At 41.0% G+C, this 22,827-nt stretch overlaps 1 protein-coding gene across 3 annotated transcripts in view; it reads right to left on the reverse strand.

The window, feature by feature from the left end:
* MPPED2 (metallophosphoesterase domain containing 2) overlaps nt 1-22,827 on the reverse strand; it is a 209,560-nt gene that overhangs the window by 131,856 nt on the left and 54,877 nt on the right. For all 3 annotated transcript variants that reach the window (XM_069553526.1, XM_069553528.1, XM_069553527.1), the window contains exon 3: nt 21,794-21,975. In XM_069553526.1, the coding sequence (XP_069409627.1) occupies nt 21,794-21,975 (182 nt within the window). The remainder of the gene's footprint in view (nt 1-21,793; nt 21,976-22,827) is intronic.

Genomic DNA, 22,827 nt, shown 5'->3' on the forward strand with positions numbered 1-22,827 from the left:
AAGCATTTTCTTAACTCATTTTAAGATAATCTTTTGCATTCACCAACAATTTCTCCAATGGGTGGAACCACAGTAAGAGACTCTGTATGGTTCGGCTTATGTTCCACTCTACAATACGTTGGTGTACGAACTAAAATAATGGAATAGCGATAAAACAAAAAAAAAAGAAGAGAAAGGCTGTATAATAGTCAGGACACGCCGACCAATTTTAAATTGAATTACACAGCCTGCTAATCTTTATGATGGGATAAAATTTCTTTCAACATTATGCATTATACTAAAATTTGTGGCACTTCCCCCTCCCCACTGCTTGAGCTAAGGGCCCCCCACACATACCTCCTCAATGATAAAGCGTCTCTTCAACCCCAAAAGCATTGTTCCTGCTGACTGCAAAGGCAAGGCATGGCTTGCACAAGATTTCATTTTTATAGCTATTGTTAGTTGGTATACATCTATATTTCACACCAGAATATATACAAACAATATTACGAACACCAGGCCTATTTTCCTAATACCACAAGCACATATTAAAAAAAAAAAGATGGATTCCAATGTACACAGGTGGTGGAAGAGATTTTTAAAACCAACACTATCGAGAAGCTTTGTTAAATTTTTAAAAAGGACACGCAGAACCCTGTACACTGCATATTTGATACAGCAAGCACACTTCAGAAACTCTGACCCATCCAAGCCTAGAAGTAGAACTAACCCTTTTGAAGGCTGAGGCTGCCTGTGTGGCTGAGTTCTTGATCACTTGCTACACTTCTCTCTCACTCTGTAGGTGATGGAGCAGGGTGCTTATGTGAGGAGAAAGAGCATGTTCTATAATCATGGACAACTTCAGATGTCACCTGCTCTAATGCCGACAAAGAAAACTAAGACAGGGCGACAAGAATTGCCTTAACAGGTTTCTTGATCCTCCTTCTTCCTGTCATGGGAAACGAGTTTCCAAACCGACCTTATTAAAACCACATATAAAGTACCTCTAGGAGACGTGCATGCATGCTTGCATGCTCAGTCGTGTCTGACTCTTTTCGACCCCATGGACTGTAGCCCACTCTGTCCATGGGATTTTCTAGGATACCTGACTCTCATTAAAACTCTAGCTCTTTCCAGACACCCCAGAATATGTAATCTTACTCTGGCATGCATCTGATTTATGTATAATAAATAAAATGAAAGACACACCCAGATACACTGACATGTGAACATATGTGTGCTCCTTATCACTGAGCTGTATCTGTGACTTTCTTTTTTACAACACTTGCAAGGCAGGCAAAGAGACCATACATAAGAATAAAAACCTGCAACTGAGAGCTACTGAAAAAGCATACAGCAAATTATGAGCCCATGAACAACTAAGAGAAACCGCACGTAGTTTGTTTTAGATCTTTCTAGAAATCCTAGACTCTTCTAACTGACACTTCCTGGTCCCTGAAAGACCTACAATGGCCGCTGCCCACAGCGCACTGACTGATGACAGCCACAGTTATTCCTGCTGACCCCTGCCACTTCTGCTCCCCCAAACAGCATCTCACAGCCACATGCCTTTATCCCCAAATTAGTTTATGTACTTTTTACCATAATTACCTAATGCCATTGTATATTCTTTAAAATGAATAAATATGAACTTTAAAAGAATGGCATTCTAACATGTATACTATCATGTGAGAATTGAATCGCCAGTCTATGTCTGACGCAGGATACAGCACGCTTGGGGCTGGTGCATGGGGATGACCCACAGAGATGTTATGGGGAGGGAGGTGGGAGGGGGGGTTCATGTTTGGGAACGCATGTAAGAATTAAAGATTTTAAAATTAAAAAAATAAAAAACTAATAACATGTAAAAAATAAAAAATAAACTAATTTTAAAAATAAATAAATAAATAAAAGACTGTACAATTTGTCATCGCATAAAGAGCAAGTGACACCAGTTTAAAAAGTGAGGGAGGGGCTTCCCTGGCAGTCCAGTGGTAAAGATTCCAGGCTTCCACTGCAGGGGGTGTGGGTTTGATCCCTGCTTGGGGAACAAAGATCCTGCATGCCACACAGGGCAGCCAAAAAAATATACAAATAAAGTAAAAAAAAAAATTTAAGTGAGACAAAAAGAATCCTAATAATCTAGAAGTACTCTGCACCCAGACTGTCTTGCAAGCAAGTTTTCATTCTTACTCACCAATAAATAAAATGGAAACATAATAAATATGACACATTTTAGACAAAGGTGATAAATTGTATGTGTGATTTACCCAAGGAAGATGGTGCTGATCTTGAATCACCATATTCGTATTCAAAGAAAAGATTTTGGACACGGTGATTAGAGATCAGAAGACTGGACAAAACGTGAACATCTGTATGTTTAAGTAAAAATAAAGGTATTTACCTCCATGCTTATCACCACTATAGTTTCCTGCTTTAGCTGACATTTTGATTAACTGCACACTTTCTATTCTCCATCACACTAGACAACAGGGCTTTAGCCAGAGTAGAAACTGTACTTGCAAACAGCTGTGAAGGTGGGAATGACACTCTTCCCCACCGGTAACCCTCACATGGCCTCTGCAAGGAACAAAACATCCAGACCTATATCTGTACTACAGAAGGCATACATGTATTTTGGTTTCTACTTATTTTTATAGGAGAATCATAACCTTCCTCATTTTCACAGCTCTACATATTCAAGTTTAAAGATCCATTTGTCCACTCATATATAAATCATTTTTAGGCTTTGTGTTACACTGATTTGTAAATCCAGGTCTTCTGCAAAGGAAGGATTCATAAAATGAAGCATATGAATCTATGCAAATATCAGCTTGGTTTCCTAAATCCCCAAGAAACTCACCAAGTACAGCCTATTCACCTAGTATTATTCCTCATGGATGTGAGAGTTGGACTATAAAGAAGGCTGAGTGCCAAAGAACTGATTCTTTCAAACTGTATTGCTGGAGAAAACTCTTGAGAGTCCCTTGGACTGCAAGGAGATCAAACTAGTCAATCTTAAAGGAAATCAACTTTGAATATTTATTGGAAGAGCTGATGCTGAAGCTGAAGATCCAATGCTTGGGCTACCTGATATGAAGAGCTGACTCACTGGAAAAGACCCTGATGCTGGGAAATATTGAGGGCAACAGAAGAAGGAGCCTACAGAGGATGAGAATGGTTGGGTAGCATCACTGACTCAATGGACATAAGTTTGAGCAAACTCCAGGAGACAGATAGTGAAGGACAAGAAAGCCTGGCGTGCTGCAGTCCATGGGGCCTCAAAGAGTCGGACATGACTTAGTGACTAAACAACAACACACACTAGTCCAATCACTAGGACTACCACCACCATCATCATCACTAAGACTGTTATACAGACTTTACAATCTCAAAAGTAAATGATAAAGGAAAATAAATGCATAGGGCTTTGATACAGGCAGGCACTGAATCACCAAGGACTGTGTCATGTGAAATAATTCAGTCTATAAGGAAAGAACTAACAGTCTCATTCTCAATATTTTCAGAGAAATCAAACCTTGGAAGTTGTATACTTTATACCAGATGTCTGTCTTCACAGGCAAATCTAGTCTCCTCAAAATAAAAAGTTTACCTTCCAACCTTATTTTCAAACAAAGGGAAAAATACAAAGTAGACAATAAGTGAGATTCACATCAATGGCAGAAAGAAGGGAGACAATACAGTTTAATGCACTTTATCCTGAAATGAGAAGAAAAAAATGTGTTTCTTTCCTGCTCTTGAAATTTCAACAGAATTTTAAAAACACCAGGAAAAAAAAGTTTATTTCAGTTTCATAATACACACAACACTTGCTGCGATAAAATCTAAATCTGGCAGATCAATAATGCATGTTACAGTTAGCTGCTTAATTATTCATTTTGGATGTAACCAAATAGGTTTTAAAACAAATGTGGAAAGAGCTAGAAAGGACAGGTAGTGCAATCAAAAAGAAAAGTTTCTCCCCAATGTAATTCTTATCTGAAGGATCATAAAAGTCTCCTCCAGTTTTCAAAATTAGCAAGAGATATATTTATTAAGAACTTTATATTTTTTACAATTACATGTGTTTTATGAACCACTACAAATGCTAAAATCAAATGCTTTAAATCCTCCATTTCAAAATACTGTCCATAAAAATGCATATATTATGTTATAAAAAGTCACAAAATGACAAACAGAAGTAAATTCAAGTCTAAAAACATTAAGCAAAGATAGGTAATAAAGGTGAAAAAAGCAAACAAAGAAAACCTTCATCAGGGAGCAAGTCAAAATAGAAGACTAACTGAAGGCTGCTGTATGCGGCTGCCAAGGTTGTTGACTGTAAAAAAGCAGCAGCCACGGGGGTGAGTGGGAGCTGTAAGCTCTTCAACAAGCATGTACCTACTGGGTTCAGGAGTTACTTCTTCACACTTTATGCAAAAACACTTTATGGCAAGCAGTAGTCCTAATCAGGAATAACATATTGGAAATTTTGAAAAAAGTTTTAAATGAAAATGCAAACTACTCCCACTTTCTTCTCCAAGTAATAAAGTAGAAAAACAACCAGAAGAATAAATAAAAACAAAACCAGTTGTTCGGATCTGAGTTTCAAAATGAATCCTACCCCCTTTTAGGCTAAATGATGAATATTACTCATCAACCATCTTTGTAGGAACCTTTCCACTGACGGCTCTGAATTGCGCCTTCCAGTTTCTACCAGGACTAACTTAGCTATGCCAGAAACACACAGAGAACCTGAGTGCGGAAACTTCCAGTACCATCAGCCAGGTTATCAAAGCTCTTTTGAGCTCACTCTGTCACAGTCTAGCCAGCAGCCCAAGAGCCTTCCATCAAACAAGTCTAATCGACTGGACATTTATTAAGGATCTCACTAATTTTTAAAATTAAGATACCAGGTAGCATCTCTTGGAGCAAAAAAAAAAAAAAAAAAAAAAACACACAAAAACTGTTAGATAACTCTCTAAGGTAAATATATTTTCCAGTCTTTGATAGTATAGTATAAAAACTAGAAATGAAAGAAAGGTAAAATCACTCAGCTCCCCACTGCCATGAGTCTCTAGGATCCTGGGGGGCCACCCTTAACCAATGCATGGAAGAAAGCAGCACTCAGCACAGATGCTGCCTCTTAGAATTTGGAGATCTGTGTTATGGTAGGTGCAGCATCTGTAGCTGAGATCAAGAAGAATTTCTTTGTCATTTGCAGCTACAGGGGCGGACCTAGAGACTGTCATACTGAATGAAGTAAGTCAGACAGAAAAAAAAGAAATATCATATGATATCCCTTAAATGTGGAATCTAAAAAGAAATCATACAAATGAACTTATACAAAACAGAAACAGGCTCACAGACTTAGAGAAGGAACTTACAGTTACCGGGGGGGAAGGATAGAGGGAATGGATAGTTAGGGAGATTGGAATGGACATGTACACTCTGCTATACTTAAAAATGGATGAACAACAAGGCCCTACTATAGCGCTAGGAATCCTGCTCAGTGTTATGAGGCAAACTGGATGGGAGGGGAGTTAGGCAGAGAATGGATACACGAATATGTCTGGCTGAGTCACCTGAAACTATCACAATATTGTTAATCAGCTATGCCCCAATACAAAATAAAAAGTTAAAAACATAAAAAAAGAGTCTCCTCTTTGTACATTTGCTCAGAGGATCAAATGAAATAAATGTGCTCACAAAATACTTGCAGTGCATGGCATCTTGTTAGTTAATATACAACTCTTCTTATTATATTAGTTAGAAATGTAGGCATAGACAGACTAATTTTACAGGGTCAAATTTCCTTTATAACCTCCTCACTCCTTTAGGGTAAGAAAGTGAGAAACAGTATTTTGATTTAGTCTGATTTGGCCTGGTTTTTACTAACTGCAAGGGATGATTCTGGATTGGATCCTCGAATGGGAAAAAAAAAATGCTATAAAGGACATTGCTAGGACAATTGACAAAATCTGAAGAAAAAAAAAAGTCTGAGAGTAAATAATAGAGTTGTATCAATTTACATATGATTTGGAAAACTGCAGCGGCTTATTATAAATGAATAGTCATGTTTTCAGGGAAGTCACTGAAATATATTTAAGGGGCCTGATGTCTGTAGCACACTCAAATGCTTCAGAAAAAGGCAGATATAGAAAGAATGATAAAGCAGATGAGGCAAAACACTAACAATTGGGTGATCTGGGTGGAGGGTATATGGGAATTCATTGTATTATTCTTGCAACTTTTCTGAAAGAAAGTGAAAGTTGCTCAGTTGTGTCCAACTCTTTAAATCCCCATGGACTATACATACAGCCCATGGAATTCTCCAGGCCAGAATACTGGAGTGGGTAGCTGTTCCCTTCTCCAGGGGATCTTCCCAACCCAGGGATCGAACCCAAGTCTCCAGCATTGCAGGCGGATTCTTTACCAGCTGAGCCATCAGGGAAGCAACGTTTCTGAAATTTCATTCAAAAGAAGAAGCATATAAATATTCATTGAAAAAATGATTAAGCAACTGGGGCTACCCACTGGTGTGAGAAGTGCTGTCTACACCATAATAGCCCTTCTGGTGCTTCACCTTGGACTCCATTCCACCTTCCACTCCCTAGGCTATCGGCCTGCCCCACGTGAAGCAGTAACTTAACTGAATTATGTGGACAATGCTATAATTATGTCCTCTTCTCTCTTCCTTGCATGACTCAAAGTGAGCATGTGTAGGGTGAGCTAACGATTTGCTGTGTTCTCTCTGATGAGTACTATATTATTTGCATCATAATATTTTCATTTCTTCCTCCTGCACAGAATGCCACACTGACAGCAAGGTCAGCTAAGTTACTATAAGGGATTTTTAATGAAAACAATTATAAATTTAAAATAACTGTGTTTAAAGCATTTAACAGTCACTAGGGTCAAGTGATTACAGCAGTTACAAGACCCATGGGACATGTTCACACCAAAACAAAGTGAATAAATTACCTCAGCTGGCGCATGTAATCACTAAGTGACCACAGGGGTCAGGCAGAGTGAAACCCTGAAGACTCTCACACAAAACCAATAATGAAAATTTATCCGTCAAAGGGGGAGACGGAGGATGTCAGGAATTAGTGAGTCGAGTGATAGACTAAAAGCAGAACTGACTCTCCCTGCAGCTTTAGGGCCACGAAAATGACAGTCAAAAACCCAGGGGACAGCTGGAGAAAAGATTCCAGGGAACAATATGCAGACGGGCTGGGAGGAGGTGAGAGAGCTGAAATGGAAATGATCCATGCAGTCTCAGTAAGTTCAAACCCAGGGTTACTCTGGGACAAGGGTGACTATCTTCACCCAGAAACCTGTGGTGGGGTCTAGAAACAAGGCATCTGGAGCTTTCCAATATAAGAATGTGATGCAATGTGATGTTAAAAATAAAATGATCATCTCTAACATTTACAGGGCACTTGACATCTTCTGAGGATGTTCCTCAAACATCACCCTCACATCTCAATTTCTCCTTGTTGGAGAAAAGTGGTGGCTGGACACCAGGGAAGCATGGTGTCCATGAAAGTCCAACTAGGAAGTGAAGAAACCACACCTTTTACTGAAGAGTCCTTATTTGCCAAAGACGCCTCTGGAAAAATGCTCTTGGGAGACTCACAATCAAAAGAGGAGATAAGGGATTTCCCTGGTGGTCCAGTGGTTAACAATCCACCTTGTGATTCAGGTTCGATCCCTGGTCAGGGGGGCTAAGATCCCACATGCTCTGGAGCAATTAAGCACGCACCATAGCTAGAGAGCCCGCCTGCTGCAACTACTGACGCTGCACGCCACAACCAGAGAGTGTGCACTGCAACAAAAGATCCTGCATGCCTCAACTAAGACACGACAAAGTCAAATAAGTAAATAAATTATATATATATATAATTTTTTTTTAAAGAGGATTGCAGCAGCGCTAGAGTAACGCGTGCTAACAGAATGAACACCATACAGAGCAGAGGCAAGGAAGACAACCAATTGGAAAGCCAGGGCCAGTTTCATAACAGAGGTAACCTTTGAATCAGGCCTCAAAGAATGAATAAAGAATTCACAGAAGAAAGGCCACAAGATTGGCAGGCAGGGACCCACAGGAGCAAATATTGAGTTATTTAGCAAAACTGTGCTGAATGCTTACTATGCACACGGCCCTGGGCTTGCGTCATCACTGGCAAGGAACAGACAGGCACACTCTTGTGCTCACGGCGCCTGCTCTCCTTCCACCACCCACCCACCCACGCAGCGCACCTGTGCTCAGCAGCTCCTGTGTGTTAGGCACTCTTATGCATATAGAAGATACAACAGTGGTAAATGGGGCAAGCCCATACGCTCACGGAGCTCTCATTCAGTGGAGGAAGACAATGATAAACAAGAAGACACAGAATAAGAAAAAATAAGATCTCACCAAGGAGGTGGCATTTGAGCAGAGACTGACAGATCCAGGAAATGGATAAGGTGGGAACGCCTTTGGACCAGAATGTTTGCTGTGGCTGGAGGACAAGCAAAGGAGAAAAGACATGACGTATGCCCAAAGGGCTAAAGAGAGAGTGGAGAGACACATGTTGGAGAGGGAAGCTGGGCAGATAGACTGGACCAGCTCACGAACAAACTTTATTCCATCAGTTAATGGTTCCTAAAATGCATTCCAGAAAATATTAGTCTGATGGGATAATTCATGGGAAAAGGGTCCTGTGCCTCCACTGTATCTATAAAAATGGTGATAACAGCATGGACCCACCAGGATGTTGTGAGGATTATATGGGTTAATTTTTATAGAGGGTCAAGCAAATATGAGTACTCAGAAAGTGTTATTAAACTATTCCAGGAAAACAAATGGTAGGGTGAGCCTAGGCAGTTTCTTTAGATACAACAGATACTCAATAAAGTAAACTGACAAAACATAGTCATATTTAGATAGAGGCGGTTTAGGTACCTGGATAAATGGTCATGAGAATCAGAAGGAGAATTCAGGAGAATGAGCAGTATTTGGAGAAGATAGAAATTCAGTTTGAGATGTACTGGTTTTGAGGAATCTTATGTACCTTCTACCTTCTGTGGCAAAATGCCTAGCCTCCAGTTAGGTGCAAGTACCGGGAGAGAGATTAAGAGAGAATCATGACTCCAATCCACAAATAAAACCTTAAAGAATAAGTATAATCCCCCAGGTTCTGATATGTAGAAATAGTGTACTATGAGAAATGGCATCACACGCAGGCAGAAGATAAAGCCCCTAGTCCTGTGAAAAATCAGGTAAGATGTTTAAACTTCCTGAGTTCTAGCTGCCTAATTTATAAAATCAGGGAAATAATACTGACGCTTAAAGGCTGGATGCTGAATGCAGCAACATTGCTCTCATTCCTTTCTGCATTTTCGGCATCTTTCGCAAAGCAGGACCTGGTCCAGAGTAACGCTTGAGTGAGTGAAGTCGCTCAGTCGTGTCCGACTCTTTGCGACCCCGTGGACTGTAGCCCACCAGGCTCCTCTGTCCATGGGATTCTCCAGGCAAGAATACTGGAGTGGGTTGCCATTTCCTTCTCCAGGGGATCTTCCCGACCCAGGGATCAAACCCAGGTCTCCTGCATTGCAGGCAGACGCTTTAACCTCTGAGCCACCAGCTTAGCTCACAGGTAAATAATCTTTTGAGGAGGAAATCCCTTCACACTCTGGGATATAAGGATTCTGGCTCCAGGATTTAGGATTATAACATTTAGGGACTCCAATCTTCCCTCTTGGGCCAGATGGTTTGGAAAAGTCGAGGACATTTTTATTTCCAAAGAGCTCATTTTTAATAGTGGTACAATTTTCAGACAGAAAAATGTGAAAAGATTCCCCCTTTTCAGTAAAGTGTCTATCTGGCTGTTAAAGTAATGATTATATACGTCTTGGCCATGTATATTTCTCTTGAGGCAATGGGGACATTTCAGCAAAGGAGGAAGCAAAAAGCTTTAGAATTGAAGGCTGAAAGAGTGGGGACAACGTCCAGGGACTTTAGTTCTTGTCTCAGCTCCTGGATTGGCTCACGGTATGAGCCCAGTCTGCCCTTCTACTTTCTGGATCTCCATCCATCCATCAGCAAGACAGGGAAAATACTGTCTGCCCATACCAACTTCCCTGGACCATTATAAGCATTAATGATCTAATACACTCAAAGGTACTTTGAGTCCTCTGGAGGAAAGGTGTCATATAAATTAGAGACAGTATAATTAATGTAATTTAAGAAAATAGCTGGCCATAACAGAGAGGATTAGGTTCACACGGATCACAAACGACCCAGTCTTTGTGTCCTGAGGTCACTGACAATCCTTTCTAATGCAACAAAACCCAATCTTACTTATTTGAACATATGTAACTGTTTGGTGTTTCTTTTATTTAATTCTATATCAAATTGAACTATACTTGAATGTTAATTTTGTCTTTATTGGGAAAATGTATTTATGAGTTAAATCATGAAGTAATTAACTTTAGGATAAGAGATTCTTCAATAGAAAGCAGGAGAAGTAAATAGTAAGCATGAATCAACTGTTATTTGGATTAAGTAGATACTCATTCTATACTATTACGAAAATAGGATGTCTATATCCACCTGATAGACTATTTAGATAATGTGCAGACACTTTTATTCTAGAATCTCATACTAAGGGAAAAACCTTAGATAAATTACTTAGAAAGAGAAGCTATGAATAAATTTAAATAGAGAGAGAAACTATCAAATACACTATGACTCTAACATGATAAGTGGGAAAACCAAACTATGAATCGAAAGTTGAAGAGTATCAGCATGTGAGATACTGTTTTTGTGAACAAACTAAAGATTAAGAACCTTCTTTGATATTAAATCTAACCAGTAAGAATCATGGAATTCTAGGCTCTAAGGAACTCTCTCACACACTCTCCTCTATAAATCATGGGAAAAGTCATCTTGTTTGCCCTCTCTTAAAGCCTCTTACCTTGACCTCATTATTAGAGATGACTATTAAGTGGTCATAAAGTTATATCACTATAAAAATTTCAATGAGGCTCCCCTGCTCAAGTTGTTCCTGAAATTTTCTTCTGGAAATTCCTAGGTGCTTTACTGGAAAGCAACTGCCATTGTGTCACGTCACTGTTCTGTTCTTACTTTTTATAAAGTGTAATTGATATATATCCATTTCAGCTGTACAACATAATATATTCAATATTTGTATACACTGCAAAATGATCCCCTCAGTAAGCCTAGCTTCAGTCAGTTCAGTTCAGTTCAGTCACTCAGTCGTGTCTGACTCTGCGATCCCATGAACCACAGCACGCCAGGCCTCCCTGCATCGAGTCGGTGATGCAATCCAGCCATCTCATTCTCTGTTGTCCCCTTCTCCTCCTGCGCCCAATCCGTCCCAGCATCAGGGTTTTTTCCAATGAGTCAACTCTTCGCATGAGATGGCCAAAGTATTAGAGTTAATATCTTAACTATACATAATTACAAATTTTTTCCATGTGATGAGAATTTTTAAGAACTACTCTTATAGCAGCTTTCAAATATGTAATACTATACTGGGATATGACTATAATATATACTACTACACTTACACTATAGCATATTTTTCATTAACTATAGTCACCATGCTGTTCGTTACAAACCCATGACTTTTTTATTTCATTGCCATTATGTCGTATCATTGCTTTTTATTCAAAATGGCACATTTCAACTTACCCACTTCACAAACTCCAGTTCCAAATAATTTTGTACTGCTGAAAAAAAAAAAAAAAGTAAAAACAGAAGCCTTAAAATGTGCAAACCATGCCTGGAAAGCATTATGTGTAAGAGTTTAAAAAAGAAATTAAAACCTGCCATCAATAACCTGGTTAAAGCTTAGTGTGCTGGAGTTCCTAAGACAGGAGCTAGTGGGCAGAAATGACTTTCAGAAGAAGAGATGGTGACACTGGGGCACGGGGTAGGGGAGACAGTGGATCAGATTCAAGGAGGCAGACAAGGGGGAGATAATGGGAGCCTGAAGAGCGGGACAGGGTATGGCGAGGCCTGGCTCCCTCAGGGTGTGGTTCAAAAGCTAATTAGAGTCCAGGGAGATATCTATGTGTGCTGGGTGTGGGGTGCTTGGAAAGGAGAGAGGGCCAGGTTCCTGGGGTCCAGACAGGCCATGCTGCTCACCCTTTTCTATACTCCACCGGCAGAATGGGCCACCTGCCAGAGGTCCCCGTGGCACAAGAGAATGTAAGGCTACTCTTCCTGAAGTTTTGGCATCCTGAGGAACAAAAGAAATTCACCAGCAGGACAGAAAGGTGGAGTCATGGCAGCTTGGGTAGTAGGTAATATTTACTGACCATTCACTACCTGTACACATTGGGCACCTGTTATCAGGTACCCTATTTAACCTCTCTGCAGCCCTTTTAAGTTAGATACACTAAGCATTCATAAATCTCCTTTTACAGATGAATAAATTGAAGATCACAAAATTAACAAGATTAAAACCAGGCAGATTTAAACACAGGCAGAGTAGATCTGGCACTCATACTCTTAGCCTGACAGCATACTATCTTTCCACACATCAGCACACACACGTGCATTTATATACCACACCACAGGATGCACACCAGCTGTTAATAGCAGTTATCTTGATTTTTTTTCTGTACAATTATTTGTATCTTCTCACAATGAATATGTAAGCTTTCACAATTAAAAAAAGAGTTGATAGTCATTTTTTAAAAGCCCGTAAAGGGTTAGAATTTTCTCCCACTGAGGATATTCAAAAATACGTGACACAAACTCTCCAATACTACTGAAAGCATTAGAAAGAAATTACAATCTTTACAGAGGGAAATGTGACAATATGTACTAAACCCTTTTAAAAAACACATCATTTGAAACAATTCTACTTATAGGAAGCTATCTTCTAAATTAAGGATGTTTGCAAAGAGAGAGCAAGAAAGATGTCTATCACACCAGTGCAGGTAATAATAAAAAATGAAAACACTGTAGGTGGCCAGTACTAATTTTTGTTGTTCTTTCGCTAAGTCCTGTCCGACTGTTTGCGACCTCATGGACTGTGGCACTCTGTCCTTCACTATGTCTCAGAGTTTGCTCGAAAGTCCGGTAGTAAAGATCTGGATAAATGAGCCCTAGTGCATCCATACACTTGGGCTTCCCGGGTGGCTCAGCAGTAAAGAATCAGCCTGGAATGCAGAAGACTCAAATTCAGTCTCTGGGTTGGGAAGATCCCCTGGAAGAGGAGATGGCAACTTACTCCAGTATTCTTGCCTGAAGAATCCCATATACAGAGAAGCCTAGTGGGCTACTGTGCACAGGGTCACAAAAGAGTCAAACTCAGCGACTAACACCAGTAACAGCACCCATAGCTATAAATACTGTGCTGTATTTTTTTTTTTTTAAGTTACAGGACAATATGCATAGCTCTATTACCTTTTCAAAATATTCCTTATACAGAGATGGTGGCAAGGTCAGATGACCCTGCCGTGCTCCTCTTCTTTCCCATCGGCTCCCTTCCCTCCAAGGTTCCAGCTCGTCTGTGGCAGTACCAACCCCATTCTCACCTGGTACTCCTTCTTGTGAAGCCTGGCTTTCCATCCTGTCCCTAACCTCTTCCCCTAAACCCATGTCCTTCTGGATTTACTCAGTTGCCCTTCTTGGTTAAGACAAGATGAAATTAAACAGGGGCCCTAGAGGGAGTTTGTTGAGGGGGCGGCAGGGGGGGGACCCTCCAATAACCATCATCCTTTCATGAAAGTCTAAAGGAACAAGAAGAACAGTTTTCAGCCAGTATCACAGGACGAATAAGAAACTAAATGAAAATAGTTCTACCAGGACCCAGAACCCTAGAAACCCACTTTAAGAAATTAGTGGTGTAGCCACTAACTACAGAGCAAGGGCCAGGTGTCTCAGCACCATGAGCTGCGTACCTTCAGAAATGGGCTGCTGAGAAATGGTTACTGGGTATGTAGAGACTGACTATTATAGCAGCAGAGCACGTGGATGAGGATAGTTAAAATAAAATCAACAAAGTGCGAGAAGGAAAAAGAACCAAAATATTTCTTAAATAAAAACCCTTAAAGAGTAAAGACTTGCTGCTATTGAGGACATTCAAAATAGAAAAAAAAAAAATCTCAAATGCTACACATCAAATAGTAATTACTCCAGAGACAGGATTACATGGAGAAATGTGTAGTTTCTATTTTGCACATGTCAAAAACTTTAATTTCTGAATGTATGTGTATCTTATTTATACTGCAAGTATTCTTTTTTGGGAAAAAGTATTTTAGCCACATTTACTGATGTGGAAAGTTGTTCATGAAATATTGTTAAGATGAAAAACAGCTTACAACAGTCTAAGGTCTCTAATTTGGTAAAAAGTGCTCACATGTGTATGTGCTCATATGTATCCACAGAAAACGTTCTAAAGAGAGTTACCCTATTCTGTTCAATAGAGAACATTCTATAAAAATGTTAACAGTGGTTATCTCTGGCTACGGGTTTATCTTGTTTCACTATCTCTATTTTCTAAGTTATCAGGAATGAACATGTACTACATGCATTGTAATAATAAAATAAATAGCCCAGACTGTGAAAGCTTTTCTCAAAGACCAGCTCCAAAACTTCAGGCCAATAGCAAGATCACTGGAAGAGGGACACAGTCTCTCAGTACGACTATTCTGAAAGGGGCAAAATCAATTTTAGTGTCTAGGATCTGGGATGTTTGCCACAGTCACAATCACTTATAATCGTGCCTGATACGGTGCTCCTACAAATATGGAGAGCCTCCTTCTTGAGAGTCTCCTTAGGAGCCTCTTCATTTCTTCGTTTAGGCCTGGAGAAATGGAAACTCTGAACTATTAAACGACAACTGAGGCAGGAGAAAATTAAAAATTATAAGTTCATGGTACTAACGCTGTGTTAAAAGAGATTCGGAGTGACTAGGTTGCTGTATCAGAGAAGGCAATGGCATCCCACTCCAGTACTTTTGCCTGGAAAATCCCATGGATGGAGGAGCCTGGAAGGCTGCGGTCCATGGGGTCGCTAAGAGTCTGACACGACTGAGCGACTTCACTTTTACTTTTCACTTTCATGCACTGGAGAAGGAAATGGCAACCCACTCCAGTGTTCTTAGCCTGGAGAATCCCAGGGATGGGGGAGTCTGGCGGGCTGCTGTCTATGGGGTTGCACAGAGTTGGACATGACTGAAGCGACAGCAGCAGCAGATTGTTGTATATAAACTTTTAGCTAAAAGAACAGACCACCCAAGAACCCTGTCTTTCTAATTTTAATTGAGGAAACAGAACAACTACCATAAACCCCTTTTAAATATTTCTGCTCAAAGTCTTGTTGAATCACTAACAGCAGCCAACTGGGCACATATCTTGAGAACAAAAAGGAAAAGGAAGGGCATAGTATTTTACATACAGTACAATATAATTTTAAAGTTTCAGCCAAAAGTGCAAAAACACACACACAAAAAGCCCTGTCCCTTATGGTCATTCAAAAATCACTCAGTGTGAATGGGCTGTGTGCACTGACTGTTCCAGGCTCTACTCAGAACTGGTGCAGGAGCACTCACTGGGCATGCTCTGCTGTCTTGCTAGGGACAGACAAGGAAACAGTGACATAACAGCCATGGGAAGGGCTGCACAGAGGCCTGACCCAGTGTTAAGGGAAAGAGAACCCGTCCTAAAGGAGGAAGGAGGTCTTCTGGTCATTCCAGGAAACGGAAACAGGGCTTACAACAGGAAAGCCATGTGGAAGGACATGTGCATTTGGGGTGTGGGAAGAAAGTCAGCATGGGTGCAACTGGAAGGTGGAAATACAAAGGTGGGTGTGCAACCAAATGATGAGATCTCCATTTGTGTAGCCTCCAAGGGCAAAGATGCATATTCAAGAAGAAGGCTATCACAAATATTCCAAAAATGAGAGGGCACGAGGAATGAAATTGAGCGATCTGTAAAGAACATCAAAGCGGAACAGGTCAGAACACCATAGGGGCAAAGTGAAGGAGGACCATACACAACCCATTGCCTCACAAAAGGTGTCTTTAGGCATTTCAGTGGTTCAGAATTTACTAGCAATAAAAACAATAACATTTTAACTGGCAGTTAATCTATAGTTGGCAAGTTTATTTTTAAACCCTGTCTGTAAATGAGATGCATTTTTGCCAAGATAAAAAAGAAAATGCCATCACGGTTGAGTGGCTTAGGACCCCAGTTCAGCACACCAATGCCTATTCATTCATAACATCCCTGGAGCATATCTGAGCTATCACATGAATGGGGCTATAAAAATTCTTTAGGAAAGACCTATCTGCACCTTGTCCCCACAACTCTGACATATGAGCAATGCCGTAGAGCCATCTTGGGGTCTGAGTCTACATATGCGTGAGCGTGTATGTTTAGAGACCCCCTGGAGCCTGCCAGGCTCCTCTGTCCATGGGATTTCCCAGGCAAGAATACTGGAGGGGGTTGCTATTTCCTCCTTCAGGGGATCTTCCCAACCCGGGGATGGAACCAGCGTCTCCTGTGGCTCCTGCTCTGGCAGGTGGATTCTTTATCACTGAGCCACCTGGGAAGCCCTATGCTTAGACAGGTAGTTAATTTTAAAAAAACAATTTTATCCAGAATATGGTCCCTCCCAGCAGGAATCCCAAGCTCAAGGTTGGGAATAGAGAAAGCCAGAACACAGGTGGCAAGTGGAGTCTGATAGACTAAAACTCAAACTCTCAGGTCACCTCTTAGTTGCGTGATCTTAGGTAAGTTACCTTCTCCAAGGCTCAGTTTTCCTCCCAGGTAATAAGCTAATAATATCTTCCTCACAAGTCACAGAAGCTATCTCACAAGTTATTTTGAGGACTGCATAAAATGATACATGTTAATCAGGGGTGGGGAAAAAGGTACAGTGTCTAGCTCACGCCACCCACAATGTATCACTAGTTCAACCCTCTCCCAGTCCAAGTCCCAGTTTCAATGAGACCATTCATTATCTGAGTGACCTTGAGTAGTACATATAATCTCTCTGGCCTCAGTTTCCCCTTCCATCAAATGAGGAGGCGGGACCTCCAAGTCCTCTTACAGTTTCAACGTTCCATCCCACTGGTGTCACTGTTAAGAGGGGGGCCTGTCCTCAGCCTTTATTCTTATGCTTCTTCAGGCTCCCTCTTCACTCTAAATTCCTCTTAAACCTATGGAACATTATGCAAGTTAATAAATTCAGTTTCTAGTTTAAAAAAAAGTAAGGTGCAGTCCTTTCTGCATGCTTAAGTTGCTCATTCGTGTCTGACCCTTTGCAACCCTTTGGGCTGTAGCCCACAAGGCTCTTCTGTCCTGGATTTCCCAGGCAAGACTATGGGAGCAGGTTGCCATTTCCTCCTCTGGATCTTCCCAACCCAGGGATCAAACCCGTGTGACCTGTGTCTCCTAAACTAGCAGGTGGATTCAGTCCTTTCTAGTTTCTGCCTAATGGATTCTATGCCTCTGGCTCTGCTGTCTCCCTCTACATTATCTGTTTAATAGGCCAGGAGCTGTGTTAAGAAGGTTGCTGTTTGTTGTTTTAGTCACTAAGCCATGTCCAACTCTTTGCTACCTCATGGACTGTAGCCCACCAGGCTCTTCAGTCCATGGGATTTTCCAGGCAAAAGTACTGAAGTGGGGTGCCATTGCCTTCTCCAGGGGATCTTCCCGACACCGGGATCAAACACACTGTCTCCTGCATTGCAGGCAGATTCTTTACTGCTGAGCCATCACAGAAGACATGTTAAGAATGGCACAAGATTTATCACAGAATATATTCTCATAGCAACCATGGGGTGTATTATTATCATGCCCATTTTACAAATGAGAAAATCAAGGCTCAGGAATTTAAGCAACAAAGGCAGGGAATTCAACACAGGCTCTTATTACAGGCTACACTACCTTTCCAACCTTTGGCTGTACCTAGTTTGGGTCCTATCGTCTTATGACCCTGTGCTGTGCCTGCTTATCTCATAAATTACTTTGTATTAATAACTTTGTGTATTCCTCTTGCCAGGTGGCGTACATACATATTAATCAGGGACCCATCATCTCTGAACCGACAGAGAACTCGTGATGTGATTCTCAGCCCCTGCAACTGGTAGGTCAGGGTGAGATTCAAGATGCTGCTGCTGCTGCTGCTGCTAAGTCGCTTCAGTCGTGTCTGACTCTGTGTGACCCCACAGATGGCAGCCCACCAGGCTCTGCCATCCCTGGGATTCTCCAGGCAAGAACACTGGAGTGGGTTGCCATTTCCTTCTCCAATGCATGAAAGTGAAAAGTGAAAGTGAAGTCGCTCAGTCGTGTCCAACTCTTAGCGACCCCATGGACTGCAGCCTACCAGGCTCCTCTGTCCATGGGATTTTCCAGGCAAGAGTACTGGAGTGGGGTGCCATTGCCTAGGCGGAGCTTAAATATATTTTTCAAGTAACAGCATAACTCAAGTCTCCATGAAGATGCTGGAACATTTTAGTTCAAGCTCAAGTCTGCAAGCTTTCTAGGTGCCATAAGCCCACTGGTAAATCACAGGACGGAAAGAAAAGGGCTCAGACAACACCAGGTTTACTGACTGGGTGAACTTGGGTGCATGTCTTAGACTCTCGGAGTTTCTTTTCCGCTGAAGGATCCTGGGCAAAATTAGCCCAACTGAACTCCAGATTCTTCATCTGTAAAATGGGGATAACATTAGCAACTTTCGAAGGTTGGGACAAATAGAAGGCGTGCCTGGTCTGAAGCAGAAATAGCCTTTTGGGAAACTAAAGGAGCCTAGGGGATGGTCAGTTGCTGCCAAGAATCGGCGTAGTCTAGACCCAAGTAGAAAGATGGAAATCAGCGAGAGGTTCCCTGGACTCAAAGTGCTGGACAAGTCTGTATGGACTCATGCCAGTGAGGGTTGGATGACCTATTATAGCTAAAGCCCTAGACTGATCTGACCACTGACTCCACTCTGTTAGGCCATCTGGCAGCTGTTGCTAGAAACACTTTTTTCAGGTAAGAGGTTTCCAACTGAGCCAAGTGGTAGCATGTAATCATATACTAACTCTCACCTTTGGAGCACCCTGAGTTTGCCAGGGTAACTGAACTATTCTGGGCTGCCCCTATGGGATTCCCAACTTCTCTTCCCTTATACTTCGGTGGGGGTATTCCTTCAGCCTCACATTCTGCATCCCCTTCTGAGACCCCTTCCTCTTGTGTCAGGCCATCAGAAGGGAAATGGGTGAGAAGGAACTGATCTTGCCGTTGGACCTCAGCATTTATTTCTTTACTATTTTATTTCCTCGGTTGTGGCACTCTTCCATCTAAGAAGTACATTCCTTTATAAAATCTCCCCGTGTTTACTTCCATTCCACTAAATAATTTCTCTGACCTCTTCTTATTTTTACCCTTTAAATATCTGTTGATGGTTCATTCACCACATTCCCCATTCAATTATTAATGGCCCACAAAACTTCCAAGCTGCAATCATTTACTGATTAATCTGCACAACAAACCAGAAAGACAGGTAGTATTAATCCTTCGTTCTGCAGAGGGAAACCAAGGGGAAAAGCGAGGTTAACTCAGTTGCCCAAGGTCAGCGGCTAAACAAGATTATACCCAGGATCCATCCTGTCTTGTATTTCTTCCCACAGGCTTTCTCTTTCCTTACAAATCAACATTGTCAATGCAGCAAGATCACTTCTGTGTTGATTCAGTTGTCACAGAACAGCTTGAAACTGTCAAACTCAACCCCAAATAATTCTGTCTGTGAATAGTTCGTAAATATAAGTTGCTAAAAGAAAGAGGTAATAGTACTCGAAAGCAAACTTGACAGATGTGAAAGAAGAGGGAAAAGAATGGGATTACAGGCCCAGTTGTGTCCGACTCTTTGTGACCCCATGGACTGTAAGCTATCAGGCTCCTCCGTCCATAGGATTCTCCAGGCAAGAATACTGGACCCAAAAAATAAAAAAAAGAATACTGGACCCAGGGATTGAACCCAGGTCTCCCGCCTTGCAGGCAAATGCTTTAACCTCTGAGCCACCAGGGAAGCCCCAAAAGAAAGAGGTAATAGTACTGGAAAGCAACCTTGACAGATGCGAAAGAGGAGTGAAAAGAATGGGATTACAGGCCCAGCTGTGCCATAGGCTAGTCTGCCACGAGTCACTTTACTTCTCTGCATCAGAGTCACTTGTAAAAATGGGATTATGCCGAATGATGTTTAAGATATCTTGCTATTTTAAGTGAGATGACTGAGTACCTACTGAAACAGTACAAAATATAAAGCTCCAATATCCAAGATCGTGGTAAAATCGGTGTATTCAGGATACAGCGACAATCCCCTTGGGAAGCAATATGTCAATATACAATAAGAATCGTAAATAATTCCATATCCTTTGACTCAGTAATTTCACTCATACTGTAGTTTGCCCTAAGAAATAAATCAATGGAAACAAAAAGACATATACAAATTAAAATGCACATTTCAGTGCTAGCTTCAGAGGAAAAATTGTTATCAATTTGAAAGTTCATTTTTAGAGGGCTGTCCTATTAAATAAAAACACAGAACAATACAAATGTCATATTGCTATCAAAAAGGATAAATATGAAAATTATGCAAAATCATGTAATATCAATACTATCAAATGAAAATAAACAATAGTAAAAGAGCAAATATGTATCCTGATGTCAACTCTATAAAAGATGGATAAAGTGCAAATCACAAGAAAACTCAAAATAGTTATTAGTTTATTATTTTCTAAATATTTTAACTGTTTTTAATGAATATTGTTTTCCATCAACACATACACCTTATCATTTAATCAATTACTTAAAAATTTCCCAAGCCCTGCTTTAGTTCAATGGAAAATGAATTTTCAAGTTTCTGTCTAAATCTCCTAAGTAATTTTGGTTGGCTGACACATTATTCATGACATTATTCTTGTGGAGTGATTTCTGCCTTTTCTGTAATTCTTCAGTGTCTTTAGAGATTCTAAAATCTCACTGTAATTTCTTAGTGTCTTTAGAGATTCTAAAATCTCACTGTAATTCCTTAGTGTCTTTAGAGATTCTAAAATCTCAGAATCCTGGCACTTCTTTCCCTCACCTAAGAGGATTCTTACAAAGATTTGTCATCTAATCTTGCTGTGAATAACCCCGTGATTCCCTTGTAATGCTAATATTTGGTAACTGCCTAACCCAGGAGTCAGCATTTTTCCAGTAACCCTGACCTGATGGGTGCCCCTACAGTAACCACAAAGTTGCCATTACCTTTTTCACAGTAGTGTGTAGGGTGATTTCACAGTCCAGAGTTTTGGAGCTTTACAGTAGGATATCTTATCTTTTTCAGGGGTCTAGGACACCCTTCTGGTTCACTTGGGAAAGCTGCCCCCCAAGCATTCCTGTGCTAAGACCTTCCCTTTAAATAAGGGCTCTGACATCCTCCTCATTCTTTAGAAATGTTCTCTTACTATCTGGGAAAGATTGCAGAGCCAATGAATTAAATATACGATTCTAGGTCTCACGTGTGCCAACGAGTGCCCTCGTTAAAACAGAATGAGTGAGATGAGATCGGTTTCAAAGCTTTCCATCCCTTTGCCCCAGAGCTGCCGAGGCCAGGCGCTGAAAAGATGCAGAGTAAAATTAAATATCTAAAAATTCATCTTTAATTAACACAACTGGATTAAAGCTAGACACCACCGCATATCATACGAGAAATGGCTGAGCTGGCTTCCAAGTGCTCTAATTCAATTAGGGCACAGTGAGTGACACTCGGGCGGGAAAGGTTAATTGGGGGCGCCGGAACGCAATCATTCCTTACCTAACCAGTCATTAAACTTCTTAACCTCTGAGGGCAGTCCCAGCTCGGTGAAATCGCCTGTGTGGAGAAGGATGTCCCCATAAGGCATCTGGATACCATCTGTTCTGGAGTGTGTGTCTGAGATGCAGACAAACCGCGTGTGGCCCGCTGGTTTTGGAGTGTCATATGGGATGGGGTCGACCCTGAAGTAGACATAACAGATCCCATAACAGTTAAATATATTAGAACCCTCGTAATCGTCATCACACATACATATTGACTGTTATCCGTGAACGCACCCAGACAAACCGATGCAAAGAGAGAAGGGCCCATTATAACAAGGAACCCCTTGGGGGTGCAAAAGAGACAGCATCACCCGTCTACAAATCCACTGGGCAAATTCAAAAAGTCTTACTTACCTGGTAGGAAAATTAAAAGGCCAGACTATCTTACACGTAGAGTCAGAAGTAACCCAGGCAACTGAGAGAGTGATTAATGGTGAAGTTTAGGGATATTGAACCCCAACTGGGGAAGCAAAATGATACTATTTTCTCTCTCTTCATGCTCCAATTGATCCCACTACTCATTAGGAAATGGATAACTAATTTATTCCTCCTTAAACATGCATAACTTTAGCAAAGAACTAATTTATGGAGAACATTCTACACATGCTCTGCCAACCGAAATATTAAGAGACACAGTAGATGGTAACCACTTCTAGGCAATTTCCTTTCTAGAACCATTCAATACCTCTATCACGTTTTCAAGCAGAGACTCACAAATCAAATTGTGGGGAGGGAAGGTGATGCCAAAGTAAAAGGACTTTTAAATAAAACACTGGGTTTTCCAAGAACTTTGTCCAGCTGCTTCTCTACCACCTCCTGAGGCCCCAGTTACACCTTAGGTTACCTAGAATGTTCACATGCCTTGGGCAGAGTCTATTCAGTACAAATATAGTAAGCCTTTTAATGGGTGTGTACAGATCTACATATGCATTAATATATGTACAGTTTTAGAGACCTAAGCACTGTGAAATTACACTCGGGCATGAGAAT

Source organism: Ovis canadensis, chromosome 15 (genome assembly GCF_042477335.2).
Source record: "Ovis canadensis isolate MfBH-ARS-UI-01 breed Bighorn chromosome 15, ARS-UI_OviCan_v2, whole genome shotgun sequence".
Classification (NCBI taxonomy): Eukaryota; Metazoa; Chordata; class Mammalia; order Artiodactyla; family Bovidae; genus Ovis; species Ovis canadensis.